This window comes from Atractosteus spatula, chromosome 13, assembly GCF_055471065.1.
Source record: "Atractosteus spatula isolate fAtrSpa1 chromosome 13, fAtrSpa1.hap1, whole genome shotgun sequence".
NCBI classification, from domain to species: Eukaryota; Metazoa; Chordata; class Actinopteri; order Semionotiformes; family Lepisosteidae; genus Atractosteus; species Atractosteus spatula.
In genome coordinates this window covers 4,368,507-4,389,823 of record NC_142718.1, presented here as the reverse complement: position 1 = coordinate 4,389,823, position 21,317 = coordinate 4,368,507, and the positions used below count along the sequence as shown (strand labels likewise).

Below are 21,317 nucleotides of genomic sequence, written 5' to 3'. Positions count from 1 at the left end.
AAGTGCTGTATGGCAGAGATGGAAATCACAAATATTCATGATTCATCAGGAGTGGAGTTGGTATGGTAAATGTCTGAGACTCCAGGAGGTTGGAATGATTTATTAATATACCCCCGTATCAGAAGCACAGCAAGAAAGGCAGAGTGGTTGTATTCCAGGCAGACCCCTGACTCACTGCCAAACAGAATTTCAGATTGACAAATGTTCTCCCAGAGATCAGCTGGGGTGATGAGGGTTAGGAACTGGGCACTGGTACTGTATAGTTATGGCTGCTGTCCTTGGAATTGTGAACTTTGGACATTTGTCAGGAAGGTTGGAAATACCCTTTCACACTCAACTGTGCTGTGGCTGCAAGCAAAGAAGCCATTGAAATTTTAATCATTACATCATGTGAACCAGAAAGACATTGCAAATACCCCACTGGTTTACAACACAGCTCAACCGGTGTTGTTACTGCAACACATCGTTCAATCTTGTCTGCTGAGGGAATCTCGTCATTTGTGCAGTTTTAGCTCGTTTTCATGTTTACCACTAATTATCTGGCCTTATCTACAGTTCATAATTCTGTTAGTATATTTGTTCTTATTATTTTTTATCTGATTGTAATAAATACAGCCACAAGATGGATTTTGCAGTGTTATGTGTATACCATTGGTGGAACAAATTAGAAAGATCTGTATTTTCATTTTAATGATGATCCTAATTTTGTTAGTGAAATTAGAATACAATTATTACTTCCTGTAGGTAACTAAACAATAAAGAGAAAAAGCTGTTACACTAGTAAAAAAGAACAGAAACCTTTGCTACATGTAGTTAAAACAACTTATAACAGGTTAAGAAAGGACAAATACATGTCAATGTTTATTAATATTATAATTTGATTCCAGTTACCTGATCCATTCCAGGCTTCTCTTTGTGATAGAGGACCCTAGTCTCGATATGTTCTGGGACCAGTTTACACCCAACGTCGGGGAATTCTGACCAGCGATGGAGAATCTTCAGCGCTAGGTGCTCATAGGATTCTACTGTTTGATCTGCACAAAAGTAACAGATGTCAACATCCAACCTTGGTTGTTGAAGTATATTTCAAATCGATATTGCGCCGTCATCTGAAGGTTTAGCTTCTTAACAGGATTTCCTGATTTATTAATGGGCAGCAAAAATGTAGCAAAGAAACACATTTTTTTTTCCTTACCATTCATTACAAAATATTTTTTTCCACAAAAAATATAGTTCCTTCCCTATAACGTGAAAAAAAACGTTTAAGCAATTGTCATTTTATTTTGTGATGTTTTATTTAGTGACATTGATAGAATGTCAATGTCATCAATACATCAGGATCCTTAATATACACATTTACCTGGCACTTTGTCTAGATTTAAAAACATGACCTTACATACCTTCATCTACAAAGACTGTTTTTCCAGTGAACACTTTGTCCCCTATGGTAATTCTCCCAGGCCTGAGGTGAGGTCCATCTAAGCGATGTTCTTTACAGAGCTTGGTCAGTAATTCAGTGGGTTTTATTGCATCTCTCCATGCATTGTAACCATCACTGTGAGAAGAAGAAAAAAGGATTGTATTTGAGAAGGTTCTAAAATTTTACAAACAGAAGAAGGACACACTGGCTGGAATACTTTGTGAGCCTCTGCCTTCTGTTGAATGGCTTATGATCATCATTTTTTTACACTGTAATATTCACGCACTTTTCTTTAAAAACAAAAGGCAAATGTTAATTCAATTTCTTCTTTCTATTATGGAATTGCCCCTGGCTAAATGATTCTTTATGCCTTACGTGACTAAGCTGTCAGACTTGCCTATTCAGAAAACAGAAATGAAATGTGATTTCGATCAAACACCTGAGAAAATGACATGCAAGGCAGCGAAACGATGCCCGCTGCGTAACTCACATGGCGTATTCATTCTGTATCCCACAGGTTGCCCTGTGTCGGCTGTAGAATCTGTTCTCTAGGTCAATCTTAGTTTCTCCAATCAGGTCATCTCCCCCTACCATGTCGTAGTCATAAATCAATATGGACAGTAAGGATTCCATGGGAAAAGTAGCTTGGATCTCAAAAGATCTAAAAAACAAAAAGCCAAGTCAAACGAATACAACTGTCAAACGTTTGGGGGAAATACTGTATCATTTTCATTTGCCACGGTGATGAAGCGGTTAGCATTGTCGCCTCGTAGTGTTGGGGCCCTGGATTGAATTTCAGACCCCGGGTGCTACTGTATTTGTGTGGATTTTGTATGTTCTTCCCATGTTGGTTGTAGGTTTCCTTCCTATGGAAGCCCGTTTCTTCCAGGTAATAAAAACAAAATGCGCTATGGTATCTCAGAATTCCGACTTAGTAACTCAGAATTGCGACTTACTCAGAATTCCGACTCAGTCGCAATTCTGAGATACTAAGTCGGAATTCTGAGATACCATAGCGCGTTTTTTTTTTACTACCTGGCGGAAACGGGCTTCCATACCTTCCAGATGCTACAGCTTTCTCCCGAAGTCCAATAACACACTAAGAGGTTAAATGGCTTCTGGGAAAACTGGCCCAGGTGTGAGTGTGTGTGTCTCTGTGTCTGTGTGTGCCCTGCAATGCCTTGAGTTTCTTGCTAGCCAGGCTAGGCTCTGACTCCCTAGCGACCCTGTATTGGATAAATATAGTTACAAGAAAGGATGGATGGATTATTCTCATTTGAACAGAAATGTGGCCAATCTTGCATAACAGGGAGTTTATCAGAACAAAAGTTGGTCCAATGATAATGGACACTTGGTCGTCTCTAACATTTTTGTTTGCTTTTTAATTGGCAATGCACTCCCTTGTTTCAAACCTTAAGATGTTGCTTCCCTGTTTCGTTGAAAAGTAATGTCATGAAGCGACAAAGATGGAACACGTGCCTCTTGTGGGGTCGGAGGGGAGTGAGCACAGGAGATGTCTGTGTAGTAATTATGAGTAAACCTCCTTCACACACCTTCCAAAGATGGGATTCAGCTGCTTTGGGATGTAATTATCCCGATCCTTGATCTCGGTTTTCCCCAGCCTTAGTACAATGTAAGGGTCCGATTTGCCATCTGGGTCTGCTGGGTGGAGATTGAATGCCTGAAAAATGCCAACCAGACTCAGTATAAAAATAATTTAAATCTAAATTAAGGAATAAAAATGTAATATGAGCTTGTACTTAAACCTAAGGACCCCGCACTTTGCATGATGCTTGTCTAATCAGCCTAGGTCAATTCAAAAAGCTGACACAACCATTTGCAAACCTTTTTTCTAATCTTAGGAAAGAACTGGCTGACGGGTGAAAGGAAGGAGGAATAAACGTACTGCCACTATGTAGACACGGATCAGGACTTTCACAGGGTGATTAGGAGGGACGGCCTGGGTGATCTTGAACTGACCAGGGTCATGGCCAATCTCATCGTCATCTTCATCAGTGAGCTTGTATAAACAAAACCGGCCCTGTACCATTGCAAAAAAAAACGAGCATTGTGAGAAGCAACCAAGCTAAAAGTATTATATTACATGTGTTATAAATTATCAGGACAAGTATTATATACAATCATAAGATTGACTGTGAAATACTTTGCATCATTTCCCAACTATTTGTAGCTACTAAGGTTTTAGAAAGATGGGAACATTTTTTGGCATTAATTCTATGTAGATTTTGAGAACAACAGCCCAAGAACAGAATGATCTTAACTGTGTGGAAACAGTATAAATACTGTAGCTGATAATGTTTCCAAATTGAGTAGGTTGTACTATAGTTATAGCACGGTCAAAACGTATGAAATGAGGGGTAGTTTAATAAGGTAATTAACAGTATCTTTTGGTTTCTAATGGCAATGCAAGTGACACAAAACTGTCAAGGTAAGATGAAGTTGTGATGGTGTGCTGTATGTTTAGTGTCTCATGTGCCACAGGAGAGCTCAGATACTAGCAGTGATGAAGAAGGTTTGCTGATCAGATCTGTACCAAGCTAGAGGATACAACCACAGATCCTTTGGCAGAAATCAGATTGAAGCACACAGACAAGGAAACACACTGTACATGAATGTCTGCACATTGACTATGGTTTCCTTTAAACGTTCACAAATCCAAATGCCACCAAAAGCCACAAATGTCGAGGGCACCAACCTTAAACTTTCCCACCACTCTCTCGTCGCTCGTGCCTTCATCCTCACTGGCTTTCCCGCGATACAGTTCGAAGGTGTTCACCCAGTCATCAAACGGCCCAAACTCAGCTTCCAGCTCTTTATCGTATATCTGGCGAAAATTGAATTCTGAGTAAAATGTTTGTCGCAATGTGAACTCATGACTGCCGGATTGTGCTTTTACTCTCACCTGTAAGGTGGCCAGTTTAGGTTGATCCTGCGCTCCTTTGAATTTGACAATTTTTTTCTTCTTGTCTCCATCTCTTGAGGCCAAAGCATACTGTTCAGACTGTCCGCTCACTACAAACGTCAAAGATCAATGTTATTCACTCCATGTATGCATGTAATCCTGAATATCTAAGGGGCATATTCTCAAGTGATGATTTTGATTCTCACAGGAAAACATAAGAAAGTAGTGAAGTAGTGATCTCAAACAAGTTTTGATTTCATAGTAGTACTTGGTGGGTTGTAAACTCATTAAGAGATTTATTTAATTTGTACAGTATGCAGTAGCTTCTCCTTTCTCTATAATCAGCTGAGATTGAAACTAAAACAAAGCTAATTTTCTTCACTGCATACAAGGCATCCCACCAAGTCTCTCTGTAAAGTGTAAAATATATTAATAGAAATAAAATAATCCAAATAATCCTGTCATCTGGAATGCACAGAGTAGAAAAATAAAGGTTATGCACTGTATATGGAACATTAAAAACAAGATCATTATGAAAAACATAGATGCTCACCATTTCAAACAAGGAAACATTTAACAATGATTTATTTAGAATTGATTGTAATTTGTGTAAAAAATATATATTTTATTTTTTAATTTTGGTCCATGCAGACTTTCAAAAATATTTACCCCTAATATTTAGTATTAAGGGGCAAAAAAAATATTTACTGCTTCCCAATGATATCCCATTTTACCAAATTAAAAAATAGTGCATACACATTTTTTAAGATGAAGACTTTGTCAAAACTTGAAAGCTGAAACTGAACACTCACAGGTGGAATGGGTAAAAAGTTAAATGTATGCCAAAACTACAAAGAAAAATCAGAATCTAAACTTCTTGACTACATACTGTAGGTATTCACCATCTTTGCTATGGAAAACCTAATTAGTTCAGGTACAAAAAATTGCTTTGACACAGCCGCATAATTAGCAGAGTCTGTTTCTGATAATAGTGGTTTAGATGATTTCAGAAAAAAATCTCTCTGTAAGGTTCCCCTGTGAGTGAAGACAAGGGAACTCCGGTATAAATCTGTAAGAAATAATAAACTCCCATCATTGGAAGGGAGTGATTAATTTAACTAGACAATGTACACAATATTTTAAACCATGAATGTCTCTGAATACTGTCAGACCAACACTACATTTTCTGAATATTTCTTCATAAACAAATTGTGTTTTTTTTTTTAATTAATGGTCTGTCCTGCATCACTGAGCTCTGAGGTTGGTTGCTAAGTAAAACAGAGATGTGTGGTAATTGGTTATCCCATATCTGTGTGACTTACTGGCTAATTAAGAGCTCCTTTTCAGTTTGGACTGTTGTATGTGGCAGGTTCTATAAACAAGGTCTTCTATAAGCACTATTCATTTCATGTTCAAAATCTGTATTTTATTCACCCTGGCAAAGTTTTATGTGCATGTAGAAATGAGAGGCCTAAAATCTTAATATTCTTAAGGGAATGTGTGTATACAGTATCCTTTATAGAATATGACTCTTTCTCTCAAGGTCAATAAAGACTGAAAACAAGAAATGACCAAGTAAAACACAAATATAACAGTCGACTGGCACAGACAGACATTGAAAGACCAAACGATTCATCATTTAACTAATAAAGTGAGATTTGCTTAAAACAACGGGGGCTGCTTCTCTCTTTATTCTTCGATTTAACATTCAACCCATATTTTTTTTTTTCAGGCATGCTGATGTTTCTGCTTAGAAACATCCCAGTCTGATTCAGAAATCACTTTGTGTCGGTACTCAAAGCAAACCATGTCAGAATGTTTAGAGCAGCAGAATGTGCCGTATAAACCATCGCAGACATACAGCACCCATTGTATTTCTGTACAAGAAGCCTCGTTAGACTCGTAAGAACCGGTAAGCAATTTCAGAAGAGGCTTGTATTGTTATACTTGCAGTTCAGCGGCCGGCGGCCACGCCTTTCGCTCTGCCTTGATCACCGTGGAGATAGCGATGTGATTCAGAGCGCCTGGCTATAGTCACAGCAGTAACTGTAGCAGGTGCTCTGAGGGTATTTAATTTAGGCTATTCAGCCTCTCCTCTGCGATCCATCCGGAATTGACATCTACATTTCACTTCTGATCCAGCGTTTCGTCTTCCCAGTGGAGCCCTTCTTGTTCCTGGTTTCCAGTTTCCTCTGGCTCCTAGGGCCATGTCATGTCATTTGCCAAACCGCTTTATACCATACTGTGACGCGGGAAGCCGGAGCCTACCCGGCAAGCAACGAGCGCAAGGCAGGGTACACCCTGGAGGGGGCGCCAGTCCATCACAGGGCAAGTACAAGCCAATCATACATGGAGACAATTTGGAGGCCACGGTAAAGGCCGAGGGGGGAAATTTGGCCCGGACACTGGGATAACTCCCTACTCTTATTTAAGATGGTGCCCACTACAGTATAGTGTCCCCGCCCTATACCAGGGCATTAGGACCCACACAGACCACAGGGTGGGTGCCCCCAGCTGGTCCCACTAATACTAATACCAGCAGCAACCATAGCTTCCCAGGAGGTCTCCCATTCAGGTACTGACCAGACTCACCCCTGCTGAGCTTCAGTGGGCTACCAGTTGAGACCTGCAGGGTGATATAACTGCTGGCAGACTCCGAGGTTCAGAAGTAAAATGCAAACGTTAATGCCGGATCGCCAACGAGAGGCTGAACAGGGTTCACATCCACTCAGCGCCAGCCACTGAACTGCGAAACGCCCTGCTGTGGAGCGGAGGGGTGAGTGTAACAAGTACTGTATATCCTACAAATAAAATGCCACACATTATGGAAAGTGATGCTCTCCACCAGTGAAAATCCTGAAGAAAATGATCAAACAATTTAAGTAAAGAAGACATTGTACAGTTTGGAATCTTACTTCTGCCTAGAAGTGAATTTCTGCTACAATAATTGATGTAGGATTTTTCAAGGAGTTACTCCAGATTTGTTCTATTTTCACTTATTTCTGCAGTACATGAACAACATGTTATGGTCATGAACTACAGAATGAAGGAGTTAACATAACTTCATACAAAACATTTTTGGATAATATATATAATGCCAGGCCTTCAGGAAAAAACCAATGCAGAATTTTGGAAGGACTACAGTATATAGACCGTTTATGAATGGTACATAAGTGTGCATGCTGTAATATTTCTGACATGTTGCCCAAGTGTAATTTCCAAGAAATGATACAGCTTGACGGGAATCTTTTCTCTATCAGAATACACACCAGAGGACAGGAATCTGAAAGTGGGAAACCAGAGCTATTCCTTACCCAGAGAGTCTACTCCGTCCGAAAGCAAGCTGTGCAGTGGAGATACTGCAGTACAAACATTGTTGTGAGCCGGGACATGAAGAAAAACACGTCAATACAGCCTTGATCAGAGTCTGCCACTTAATCTATCATAAGAATAAGTGAACCTTTTTATATGTAGCTCTGCTTTTTAAAATCAGCTTGGCTTGCCTAACGTCTGTATTATACACAATCTCATCCTAAATTTCTTTAGGTAGGTGTAGCACATTAAAGGAGCTTGAAGGAGTATGTAATTAATTTACCAAGGAGCAAGACACCTTTATTCTTCATGTCAGAATGTCCACAGAGAAAATAAAGACCAGTAGTCTCTCACTGTATCTTCCACCATTAACACGAGCACACTAGCCAATTTATAATGGCTTTATCAAGTGCTTCATGCTAGCATAGACGCAGCATGTTCTCAGGTAACACTCAAGCTACACATCTTCTTAAGAGACCATAGTAATTGTGAGTTATTGCAAACGTAGGCTCACCTGACCAATGAGTTCCGACCCTATTCTTAATAATGAAAAATGAACCTTACTTACCATTGTCATATAAATTTAGCGTATCAGGTGCCTCCCTCTGTTTTGCCTTTTGAAAAAAGACAAGCAACCAAATTAATTAAATCAAGCTCACCATAATCAGCACAACTAAAGTAGACATTTTTTAAGACAATCCAAATGCATAGTACAGTGAGGTTTATCACATTTACTGGGTCAACCAGGTGAAGGTGACGTAAATATATATATATATTTTTATTTATTTTGTTCTAGTAAAAAGTAGTGTAGGAATGTATTAGAAAACCCCCATTTCTTTATATGCTTATAACATCACACTTCTGTAATTGAACATACCATAAAAATGATCAAAATGGGCAAATTAATTACTTTTATTTGAAGAGAAAATATCCACATTTGCAACCAGGCTAAAATAACAAGGGAAACTAATGGTTTCATTCTGTGGTTTTTTTGGATCGCAATAACAATATCTCTGGCAGGTGGCCCACCAGCAAGCTTTTCATTGCTCTTTTGCAGAATTCAGAATTCCTTTCCTCCTTCCTGCTTGCTGAAACTTACCATACTTACCATACTCCGCCTCCACACTGGACACGCCCCCCTCCCATAATGCCACAGCTGCCTCCCCCTGCTATAAGATCTGAAGGGCAGGGATTCAGAGTAGAGATCACAGCTCAAAGCCAAGCAATAGTGGACAATCTGCTCTACGGTGACCTTACTTGTTTAAGTTTCTCCACTGATGCGTAGTATTTGGACCACCAGTCGATGACGTTTTCAGCACTTTCGTCGGCCACGGTGCGTTTTCGCCTCTTTGTCGACCGTCTAGTCGTCTTTCGTCCAGCCTAAAGAATTGAGAAGGTGCTGATGGGATAACCATTAACTTGCTCCAAAGTTCAAAATGGCACTTGATCAAAAAATGCACTGCCCTTCCACGAACTGCGGATGAGCAACCTAGGAGTTCTTTCAATAACCCCAAAGCGCTATGCAGGAGTGCACCCACACACCAGGAAAAAAAGGAGAAAAACGAAAAAAGCACGGGAAATTGACTTAATAGAAACAATGGTAAAGCCAAGCTATACTGAAAGGAAACATCTTGAAGTTTTAAAAAATGTTGACAAAGTGTCTAAAGGATCTTTTGGGAATCAAAAGCCTGGGTTGGAAAGCTACAACATGGAGTACAGCGCCTATAGAAAGTTTATACACCCTTCGAAAGTAACACTTTTGTGGCTGAAATGAAGAGACATTAAATCAGAATTTTTTTACCTTTATTGTCACATTGTGACACACAACCTCCAAGTAAAAAAACAAATGCTTAGACATTCAGAAAAAAAGTAACTAAAAATAAAATCCTGAACGAAAAGCATTTCTTTTTCACTTGGATTTCATTTTATCCGTGACCCTGTACTGGATAAAGCAGCTAGAAAATGGATGGATGTTCATAGTAAAAGAACAAAGTGCTCTTTTACAGTACTTTACTGTGCTTCTTTCCTCTTCCTTTTTTTGTGGGAACATCTCTCATAATAGTAAGCCACTAGTAAGTCACAAGTAACTGGCCAATGTACCTTTTTTGCTGGGTCCACTTCTTTCTCTTGAGACTTTTCAGGTTTTGGTGCTGATTCTGGTTCAATGTTGATATAGACGCCCTCTGATGGAGAAACTTCAATTGCACTGCTCTCGGTGACAGGCACAGCTTTGACAAATACAAATATTTATTTCCACCTTAGGTTAAGATTTAGCCCCAGACTAAATCAACACTTCAGCCCCTCTTCTAAGACGTAACCTGCAATTGTATAAGACTAGATCTTCTGGCTGCAAAATATATGTAAGGCTGTACTGTTTTCCAGAAAATCCATCCCTGGCTGTCAAAATTCAACCATACCTTGGCCACACACAATTGGCTAGTCACATGGTCCCGGCCAGGACTAGCAACTTAAGGACCATAGGTATCAACCTGCTTTCTGAGCTGGGGCCTTTGCTTTTTTTGTCACTCAAGTGTTTAGTGTTGAAGAATTTGACCCTTACTTAATTTGAATTGTTTGTTTTTTTCAAAATGTGATGAAGACTAGAAGAAATGTAGCAGCCAGACTAAAATTTATTTTTTTTTTTTACCTTCCTGTGGCCTTTGTTCCTTCTTTAGGGCTGCTGCTGGGGGCAGGCGTGGAGGTTTGTAGCTGAACTGTTTGAGACTGTTGATGACGTGGTTCCCTACCAGCGTACTCCGCCCGAACGCTCTCCAGTCTACCACGCTGATGCTGAGAGGAGGGTGCAGGAGCTCGTTTTCTGGAAGCTCCTGTTCATTGTGTGGAATAGCATTACCAGTTGGGCACAGACAAACATTTCTGAACAGCCTGTAATGAAAACTCAATCTTTCACTATGCTCTTAAGCTGTGACAGCGTTTATGGTTTCACTAAAAAGATAGTGACACGGAAAGGGTATTTAACACTCTACACTCAGTTTAAGCTTGTCCTGATGTCCTGTCCTGCCATGTAATTCTATAAAGGAGCCCACACAGTGCAAGTTTGAATGCACATTCTTCTAAAACCATCATTTCTGCCAATCAATTAACCCTCTTCTTCACAGTTTAAGCAGAAATAATGGCAGGTTGGTGTGATTAATCTTGGAACAAACCATTTCTGGGTGCCAGAGAAGGAGGGCTTGAACGTTCCTTTTCCAGAAAGAACTCCCAGAGTTGCAGCTACTTGCATAAAGACACTAAATACACTATAGTCTTATTAATACAGTGCAATTAAAAAAATAGATTAATCATTCAAGACAAACGCACCACGTCAAAAGCATCCACGAGCATTGTGAAGTTGGGGTTGCTCTTATAACTCTGAATGACTGAAGATCGGATTCCTTTCCCGGCACACTCGATAAAAACCTGAGGTCTGTCCACGGAGAGAAGCTGGACTTTCTTGAGTTCTCTCAAGCCCCAGAACAACACCTACATTGAAATCAAACATTACTCAATATATTAGACTTCATTGTGCACTGTTCTCAGTCACTTCTGAGTTAGCTTTAAACCGGTTAGGAAACTGGTCTTTCCACACCACAATAAGAGTTTGACCTGAATTAAATCGTGAATTTCCATGATTTCAAAAGACAGAAAGGTTATGAAAAGTGCACTAATGGACTGGATCTTCAGATACAGTTTTTGAAAATGTCAGGAATTGTGCTGCCTACAAAGATGGTAGTAGATGGTAGAGCCACAGTGTTTGACACAGATCAACTGCATTGACTCCAGAAAACTGTGGCATGGATCCAGCTTTTTGCAGCATTTAAAAAAAGTCTGTGTTTTAAGGAATATGGACTGCACAATGCTCATTCTGAAATGATACCTGATATCTGTTGGTGGCTTACCTCCAGTCTATACCTACTCAACACTGGGCGGATATTTGCAGGGACTGGGTATATATTTCCATCTGGCGCATCAATGGGAGGAATGGTTTCCTCACCGGATTCTGGGATCTGCATGGAAAGAAATTCTGGTTCTTGCAGTTACGGTGTCAACTCATTCGAGAGCCCTGCTTAAGTGTACAACATTCTTTCGTGGAACACATTAAACCGTTAAATTGCAGTGAATGGGCTATTATCCTGCTTCATTCATATCTGTTATTTACATTCATTTTTAACACCAACTGCAAATGTGTATATAATAATTTATCAGATTTAATAGTTTAAATGACATTTTGAGGGAGTCAAACATATAATGACGCATTAGACATGGTTCCAATTATGATGGATGGATCTTTGCCCGTTATGCCTGTAACATGAGTTTTTTTACGGGACAGGGTTGTTAGCCTTGTGCCCAACCTCCAACATGGAGGACCTGGCGTGGGACATGAACCTACTACCCTGAGATTAGGTTCCAATTATGGTGAATACAAACTTTATTCCAAAAAATTAAACGAAAAAAAAAAGCTAAATTAGAGATTACTGCGTCTACTGGCAACTTCGGCGTATCGTTCTCGTATTGGAGAAAGGGTGGAAATTAACTGGGTAAACATCTGAGGACTGAACTGAAACAACTGTCACGATCGTAAACCCTCCTCTTAAGGGCGCTCCGGCTCTTTCACTTTTTAGTTGATTATGTGCACCTGCCTTCTATACAGCCCCTCTTTATTTAAGCCAGACACTCTCACTATTCTGGGCTCAGCTTTGGGAGATGGACGCCCGGAAGCCCGGCTACCAGCGGGTCCAGGAGAGACCTGACGGCATCGGCTTCACCCCAGCGTCCTGACCGTCTTGGTCCGGGGCTCAGAGCACCTGGCCTCATCATCATGTTTTTAATCCCCATCCCTGCACCGGATCCTGCTCCGGTTTTTAAACCTTGTCTTGTCTTTGTTTTGGATGGATCACCCGGCTCTGGATTTTTGGACTTCACCCTGGATTACCCCCTGGACTCCTCTTGACTTATTCGCCCTGGCCACGCCCCACAAGCACCAGTGCACAGTCGTCACGCCCTCCTGTTCGTCAACCTGCCCAGTTCCTCGTCGTCTCCTCCCCATGTCCATTTCACTTACTTCTGGATTGTACCGTTGCAAAGGGTCCTGACCAACGCATCGTCACAACAACTCCTTAAAGTTTTCCAGGACATGAAGGTTCCTCCTCACCTGAATTAGCTCAAAGGCTGCGAGCAGATCCCCTCCTGACTGACTGCCGCAGAACAGTGGGCAGTACTGGAGCTGTGGAGGGATGTAATTCTCTCCTGCGAGCTTAACACCAGGCACTGCCACTGTGGAGCCCAAGTACTCTGCCTTGCCCTGCAGATAAAGAGGCGTGAACAGCAAACAATAAGCCATCCAGGAAGTGACCTTCAGCTCCCTCTCACCTCCAGACGTACACTATACATTCAAACATGCTCTTCTATCTTAAACTCTCCCGTACCATACGGTCTGTATGTGCCATTGAAACATTTGGTTTTGTACTCCAGGCCAGAGCGGGAAATCATTCTCTGTATCAGAGTTTAAAATCCTTCTCGGCTATGTGTGCCATTGAGGAAAATTAAAATGCACAGAAAATTTAGCAGCTGGTTTAAGAACCTGGCATATTCAGCATATATGTAGTACTTTTAGTAGGGGAATTGGAACCAAATAGTTTAACCTCAGAAGATGTTGGAAATTGCAATTGAAAGTTTGATGTGTACAGAAAGGCACAGCCTCTTGCTCAGTTCCCACGCAATGATTTCAATACAACGCAGGGGATCACGGATAAATGTCACGATTGTAGTCCCTCCCCCTTAAGGGTGCTCTGGCTCTTCCTTGTTTGCCTCATTTCCCGCACCTGTTCCTTGTTCCAGCCTCCTTCCTGTCCCCCTTAAAAGCCAGGCGCTGACGTTAATCCGGGCTCTGCATCTGATCTCAGTATCATGCGAATCCAGGACCTGGAAGCGCCTGGTCCCGTTAAGGTTTTATTCTCTGTTCCCGTTCCCCTTCTGCTGGTTCCGACCCGGTTCCAGTTTTTATCTTGTTTGTTCTCGGATGGACTCCCCGGCTTTGGACTTTGCTTGTGTTTGGATTTCCCATTTGGATTACTACTGGATTGTTTGCCCCGGACTCACCCCCCCTGAACCGCACCAAGGACATGCCCCCTGTTTTGATCCCCGATTCCTGCATGACTTTTCTCCCCAGTGTTTCCTCACTACCCCAGATTGTGTCGTCCGCATAGGGTCTGGAAAGAACTGTTTCGTTACAATAAATACGCAACTCTATCACCAGTTCTTTCAGTGAACATTGCTTCCGTAGCACGTTGGAAATGAACAGCCTAAGTTGTGGTGACCAGAGATGTTAAATCACTTGAGCTCACCAAGGCGTCGTCATCGTACAGCTCTATGACCACAATGGGAGGGTCCTCAGTGATATCTTTCAACTCTCCATGAAGAGTGATGCTGTTAAAAAGCAACATCTGGTTCCAGGTAGGAGTCAACGTCTGATTGATAATCTGTAACGACAAAGAGGTAGGAGGAAGCTGTCTTTAGGAAACATTTTTACTGATGGTAAATCTTTAGCGTTTTAGTGATGTTTTTACACATGATCTAAAACTGTGTTTACCTGCACATGGAAAATGGTTACATCCATTTCATTACATGACGTTCTTCTCGATATGACTACATACATAAGTATGTAGATAATTGCAAAGTTTTACATTTTTAGTAAGTTAAGTGTATAATCTTCAGGCATTACAATACCCTGCTACCTCAAAAGTTTTGACGTGTTCAGTACAGTATGTGCAACCCAACAAAAATCCAATATATACAGTGTACAAAACCAAAGTCTTCATTGTGTAGTTTTATAATTTACTCAAATATCCAAAACATTCAAAGTAGCAAAAATAAGACAACAATGGGCAAAGGGTTCGGAACTTTTTTTAGAATTCTGTTGTTGACCATCTTCTTACACAGGACAACAGATCACTAATGTCAGTGCTGTATTTAAATATATTAATATATTAATCTATGAGTATACTGAGAAGTTGCGGATAGGGTGGAATTTCAAGTAAAATGGATAAAACCACAGACTAGACATACCTAAGAAATGTTAGACTGTGATCAAAGTAAAGTAAAAATATCTTACATACAGAACACTGATACTGTACACTGATATTTATGACAAGTACTGTACAGTACATATCTCTTATTTATGAAGACTGCTTGTTTTAGGATGACATGAGTCTGTACACTGAATTGTACACCGCTGTGTCCTTTCCCTGATGTAGGTCTTTAAAACAGAAGATTACCATTGTCGTTTGACTCTGAGACACAAAGGACACTTTTGCAAAAGGATCAGACAATCCTGTACTGTCTGCAGCAATCAACCCTCTGGCCTGATACATATGCGCTCTGAGCTGGAATATGTTCTGAGCTGTGAAGTACAAAAAAAAGAAACAGAAAATTAAAATTACATGCTGTGCCCTCAAGAGTTCCACATTGCTGCTTTCATTGCATGGCTGAATTGAGACAATAAGAATTCTAGAGTGATGAGCAAAACCAGTTTTTTTTTAATAAAACTGAAATAGAGCATAGGTCAGAAAAGGTCAATCACCTATAACCTATACAACCTATAACCAGAAGAACAAAATACAAATATGAGCAGGTGTTCATTGTGAGTCTGTGGTTCTTACGGGTGGAGTTGCCTTTGTGCCTTAAAAAGGAAGTCATCCACGAACATCAGTAAACTGTCCTGACACCTGACTATGAGACCGCAGCCCTGAATATGCAGGCGATACAGAAACTATGCATAATCCCCCCCAAAAAATACATGCTCCAACATCGAGATGATATTGAAACAAAATCATAGGCTGGGGTGAAAGCAAATGCCAATGTTTGATTTTTCTGTAAGAGCACAGAGATAGAAACAGCAAAGGACAAGTCTCACAAGAAGAGGAAGAATGGATCACTGTTGATCCAAGGAAACTCTGCCCTGCGTCCCAAGAAATGACCAAAAGTAAGACCCCATGAAAAACAGCTAGATGAGATGAGTAGGTTCTGTCAGCCAGCGGCAGATATCAACTGAAGATGAAGTAAAGTTTTGTATGAACATACTTTTATAAACCAGGAAGTCGGGCAAGGGCATGGTGATGTGTTCGGAACTCGCAGTGAGACCTTCGGGTTCATATCCCTCTGGTAGGTTTTCCAGCATGACATGGGAATCCTTACAGCGTCCCAGCCACAGGAAAACATCTAACTTTGCCTGAACTGTCCAGCCAGTTACTCGTTTCCCTGGCATCTGGAAAAGAAAATACAAAGCACTTGAGACCTATGGACACAGATACTCACAGGACCAGATCAGGTGGAACACCAAAGACCAATTAAAAATTCAATACACAAAAGTGAAGCATCAGTAAGGTGTCTGACACACTGTACTCAGTTGCTAGTAATTTAAAGATTCAGAAACCCCATTTGTGAATATTCCCATTGACTTGGCAGTTTCTTCTGTATAAGCACAACCTTCTACATAAAAGACAGCCTCTTCTTTTTATCGAATGTAGTTGCAAGCCATGACTTTTTCAAATTTCCAGTTATTTGTACAAGTCTGGGATTAGAGATTTGTACAGCTTGGTCAAATCTACCTCAAGATTGTTAAAAACAAAGCTGACACCCATTCGAGTTGTGTAGACACAACTCCAAGAATCTTTAAATGACAATAATAATGTTTCAGCTACCTCAGTAGATTTAAGAGCCTGCATTCTTGTGTGCATTTTCTCATTAGATGGTTTATAAATTTAAGTTTGTGGGGGTCACTCAAAAGCACTTCAGAATGGCTTACAGCACTAGACTGATTATATCACTCGCTCCAAACTCATACTCCACTGGCATTGAAATGTCAGTGTTTTAGATCAAATTTGTTCTAATTAAAGCTTCAAAGTACGATTTGGTAGACTCAAATTTTGTCTTATTTCAACCTTGGACTTTCTGAGAGAAACACTGTGATTAAACTGAAATGGGAGGAGCTTAGAGGAGACAGCAGAGGAACCAGAGTTTGTTTGGCTCTGAGGATAGGCCTGGACACGAAGGGATTTACTTTGAGAAAAAGGGTTTTGATTTTTCCACAGTCCTTCCCCCTCTCGTTGTCAGACTCAGAGTAGACGAGGTCTCTGGCAGGGATACGAGCATAGGCCACTCTCTTGTTGTTGCTTAGCATCCAGATGAAAATGTCAGGGATCGTGTGCTGAGGCTGCAATGGGAGACACAAAAGAAGAAAAGATTGAAAGAACTGAAATTCAAGGACAATGATATACAGTACCAGCAATATTGATATACTAGCGACATAAAACTGTACTTAGGCTCACATGCAAAAACCTTTCCTCATCAGCAGTGTGATGTCTTCCCTGAAAGACTAAAAATAAATGGACATTGCCTTTTGTCTTAATAAATGTTCTTGGAATATACAACTCCGGACATAACAAATGTAAAGAATCAAGAAATATAATTAATAATTCAATTATTTTTTCTTAGGCTAATTCCAGCTGTTAGCTTGAAACCAGGAAATATGTACTGTACCTCTTCCACAAGAAATGTAAGTCTCTGCGTGAATTTCTGTGCTTCTTGAATCATCTCTTTCAAAGTCAATCTTTTCCTTTTCTGCTCAGCGATGGACTGCACATCATTTGTCATACTTTCCTAAAACCAGACAGAGACAATTCAGCCATTTCAATATGGCAACCAAGGCATTGACAGACTTATACTTGGACAAAAAGCGAACTGACAGGGAAAGAGATGCTTAATGGTTTTATACCTGTAATGTAAGAATCTCATTTCTTACATTTCAATTTCTTCATTTGTTCACAAATTTAAATGTTTGCTTTTCACCTAATCCATGTACTGGATGAGCACTGTTTTGAATTATTTATACACAGCACATCCTGATGGTTAAAATAACAGGGCCACCTGGAAAACGTTTTTAAACACGACAAAGGAAAAAATAATGATTAACTACTAATCTGTATGACGCTCTATTTACTGCCTCCACTAGTGTATGCAAATATGACTATATTCAAATATCTCACAATATCTGTTGGATAAACATGGCCCTAGCATAACACAATGCTCAGATGTACTGTGGAGTGAATGGAGGTGTAGAATACATAACCTCCACTACATGAGTACTGAGAACACAGTGGTAAAATGTCATGTACAGTAGAAATTATAAAAAGATTTAGTTTTTGTGAGGGGACAGCCTCATTAGCAAAAAAGCCCTTGTTTGTAAAGTAAGATGATTACTCTTTACTTCAGTGAAACTACAAGAACATAAGACAGGTAACAACCAAGAGGAAGCCATTAGGCCCATCTAGCCAATTTAGTTTTTAGTAGCAAATTGAACCAAGTCTTTCCTCTGGCTGTTTCTTGAGTAGCGGCTCAATAATATAGCTGGGAGGCTTGTTTCACTCCCACAATGCTTTGGGTAAAGAGGTTCCCCCGGTTCTTGGTTTTAAGTGCCATCAGATCAACATTTAAAACAGTAATTCCAAGAACTCATTAACTGGCAGCTTATTGCGCTTTAATTATGGAGTGTATATAATATTCCATCCATCCATTTTCTGTTCAGAGGTGCAGATGACCCAGAGCCTATCCCAGCAAGCAATGAGCACAAATCAGGGCAGACCCTAGATGAGAAGCCAGGCCAGTCCATCACAGGACAGACAGCCACAAACACAGGTCAATTTTCCCATGTACTTAATTAATCTACCAGTTTTTGATGGGAGGAAACCAGAGAGCACAATTCATGCAGATACTGTAGCAGCCCAGGTCTGGTCTTGAACCCAGGTGAGGCCTGGAATTGAACCTAGTGCCCCAGCACTGTGAGACAGTAATGCTACCCACTGCACCACTGTATCAGCCATGTTCTATATGCAATCTTTTTCTACCTATTTCAGTTTAATCTTGCTCCAGGTCCTATATTTTGTGTATTATACTAAAATGAGTTTGTTGCTGTTGCTTTCATTTCTACTTCTTATTCTAGAAAACCCTTACAGCAAGACCTGCTGATTCAAATGTTTGGCACTGTGGCACTTCTGCGACCTGTGGACAGTTCTGACACTGTATGTTACAGTTGGAGATTATTACATGCTTACTGAATCATAAACTTGTGGTGGATGAATGATTGTGGATTAGTGATGTGCATGAATGTTAGCTTAATTTTTGGTAAAACGCAAACCTGACTTATTCTGCATGTTACCTCAGCTGCACTGCAACACATGGCAGAAAGAAGTTATTGACTCATCTGAAAACAGCCACGACAACACTTGAAATACACAATAGTTCATTCATCATACCAACTCCTGTTTGCACAGCGTGAGCCTCTTCTTGTCCAGCATGGTTAAGTTGTTTGTTTTTGTTTTCTTCTCAGCAAAAGCAATGAAGTTTCTATTGGGAAACCATAAGGCATTTTAATAAAACTACATTTTCACAAACAATGGGGAATAAGAAAAAAAAATGAATGTCCTTTTACTGGATTACTACTTTGTAAAAACAGCTAAGTAACACTCTTAGGCTTGTTCTGTCTTTAGTTTCAAATTTTATAACACATTTCTATGACCAATGTGAAAAAGCAAGCTTTTTGAAAATGATACAATACAAACATAACAGGCAGTGCAAAGGGCTTGCTCTATTTTCAAGGTGGAAATTAAACAGTAAGTTCAAATTCTGAGGAACGTAGTGCGGTGTGTATACAGTACTGTATTATTTACAGTGTAGAGTTTTAACTGGGATTGGCCTGTGGGCTGTGGCTTTGAATCCTATGTGTGGTACTGTTGTTGTAACTTTTAACAAAGTACCTCACTCAAATTCCTTCTAACTGCAAATTACTCTTGAATAAAAACATCAACCAAATAACTTAGCTATACATTAGTTACAGTATCTGGAAACTTGTGTTGAGGGCAATAAGGTGACATATCATGTTCTGGACTCAGGCTTCTTCATCCATTCATTTTCTAACCACTTTATATGGTAATGTAATCATGCCTATCACAGCAAGCAACAGGCACAATGCAGGATACACCCTGGATAGGACACCAGTCCATGACAGGGCTCATATAGACATACGTAACTACATCCACACTTACACCAGGACCAGGCCTTTGGACTATGGGAGAAACCCACACAAACATGAGGAGAATATACAGACTCCACACAGATCACACCCAGCTAACCACTGTGCCATCATGACACCCTGGATTCAGGTTCCAGCAGGACAAAAATAAATGTTGGACATAAACCAGAAAATAATGTGAAAAATAAACAATGTACCTGCTGCGACTGACAAATTCTTGAAGGACACTTAGCATTTGTTCATCTGCTTTAGGATCGGACAGCCTGTTCATTTCTTTCACCTCTTCTATGCCTTCTTCCTAATATAAAACAAGAACATTCAATTTCTGGGTAATGCTGTGACCATTAACCATGTACAGTACACCAGTGGGAAATAAATCAAGAGAACTTACAAAAGCAACAGCAATATTCTCCAGCACATTTGAGTAGTACAGACGAAATGTCTGATCCTCCCATTCACTGACAATATGTACACAGGGCTTCTTATTTAAGTGTGGCAAAAAGAAGTAATGTCTGTTGAAGGAAAACAGTGTTAATTGAGGCAGAATATCTTCTAATACATACATTTTCACATAGGAATCTGCTCTCAGGATATTGGCCCTAACAATTACATAGGTCAAATTTCCTTATTTTTAATAGCTGATATCTACTCCAGGCCTAGAAGAGATCTGCAGGAAAAACACAGCTTTGAAACCTGTTTCCCTCCATCAGCTGTGGCCTCTCTGGTACGGTTGTAGATTTGCAGGGTAGGGCTTCCAGAGGTCGCTCAGGCTCTCTGGATGACAGGAGAGGAGATTTTTCTGGGTCTCCATGCTCCACAGCTTTCTTTCTCCCTGCGTGGATTGGAGAGGCTCCGTCGATGAAGTTTCCATAATTTCCTGGACCAAGAAAAGAAGCTTACTACCACCGTGGTATGAACATAACATCTAATCAGAAACAATTTAACAACACCCAAGTCATATTTAATTAATTTTGAATTGGAAATTATGGTTCTTTTGGTGCCATGAGTTGACAAGAGGAAATTGATATATTAATTCTCTGCATTTGATGTGTAAAATAGCCTTTCAATGCGCAATATTTCATAAAACATGAGAGGTATTTGGAAAAAGACACCCACTGTATAAAAGAAAAGATTCAATTTAGCATATGTAATTGTGTTTTCAGTCTCTCCTGGGCTGTTTTGTCGTTCAAAATTAGTATTATGCATGGAAAAAGATTCTGAAAACTGGAACAAATCTAACAAAAACCGATTTCTGGCATTGCTTTCAAGAATGAAATGTGAACACAAATTTAAAACAGTCAAACAGTAAACATTTGTTTAGACATTTGACATTTTAGGTTAGGAAAGAAACTTAGTTGTACACAAATATGTTGAAATGTTTTTAAAAAATGTTTTTTAAGATGTCCGCCACAAGTTAAAAAAGGAAAAATCTTTACCAACTGTAAACTCAAAGCTGATAGGCTTGTCCCCAATCTTCCTATCAATCATTGAAGCCTCAAATACAGACCCAAAGAGCAGGTAGCTTTCCATACTGTCTTTGTCAATCTGTGAAAGACATTATGTTAAATAAATAACAT

The 21,317-nt window shown here is 40.0% G+C and overlaps 1 protein-coding gene across 1 annotated transcript in view; it reads right to left on the bottom strand.

The window, feature by feature from the left end:
- fer1l6 (fer-1 like family member 6) overlaps positions 1-21,317 on the bottom strand; it is a 37,945-nt gene that overhangs the window by 6,059 nt on the left and 10,569 nt on the right. The window contains exons 12-36 of the mRNA XM_088931223.1: positions 21,177-21,285; positions 20,434-20,617; positions 20,132-20,252; positions 19,938-20,038; positions 18,965-19,055; positions 17,193-17,312; positions 16,714-16,866; positions 15,735-15,918; positions 14,930-15,054; positions 14,000-14,134; positions 12,808-12,957; positions 11,555-11,662; positions 10,977-11,138; positions 10,303-10,483; positions 9,756-9,883; positions 8,913-9,035; positions 8,224-8,269; positions 7,658-7,702; positions 4,344-4,453; positions 4,137-4,265; positions 3,327-3,461; positions 2,974-3,101; positions 1,911-2,081; positions 1,401-1,555; positions 892-1,034 (exon numbers count right to left, since the gene is read on the bottom strand). Coding sequence (XP_088787349.1) covers positions 892-1,034; positions 1,401-1,555; positions 1,911-2,081; positions 2,974-3,101; positions 3,327-3,461; positions 4,137-4,265; positions 4,344-4,453; positions 7,658-7,702; positions 8,224-8,269; positions 8,913-9,035; positions 9,756-9,883; positions 10,303-10,483; positions 10,977-11,138; positions 11,555-11,662; positions 12,808-12,957; positions 14,000-14,134; positions 14,930-15,054; positions 15,735-15,918; positions 16,714-16,866; positions 17,193-17,312; positions 18,965-19,055; positions 19,938-20,038; positions 20,132-20,252; positions 20,434-20,617; positions 21,177-21,285 — 3,237 coding nt within the window. The remainder of the gene's footprint in view (positions 1-891; positions 1,035-1,400; positions 1,556-1,910; positions 2,082-2,973; positions 3,102-3,326; positions 3,462-4,136; positions 4,266-4,343; positions 4,454-7,657; positions 7,703-8,223; positions 8,270-8,912; positions 9,036-9,755; positions 9,884-10,302; positions 10,484-10,976; positions 11,139-11,554; positions 11,663-12,807; positions 12,958-13,999; positions 14,135-14,929; positions 15,055-15,734; positions 15,919-16,713; positions 16,867-17,192; positions 17,313-18,964; positions 19,056-19,937; positions 20,039-20,131; positions 20,253-20,433; positions 20,618-21,176; positions 21,286-21,317) is intronic.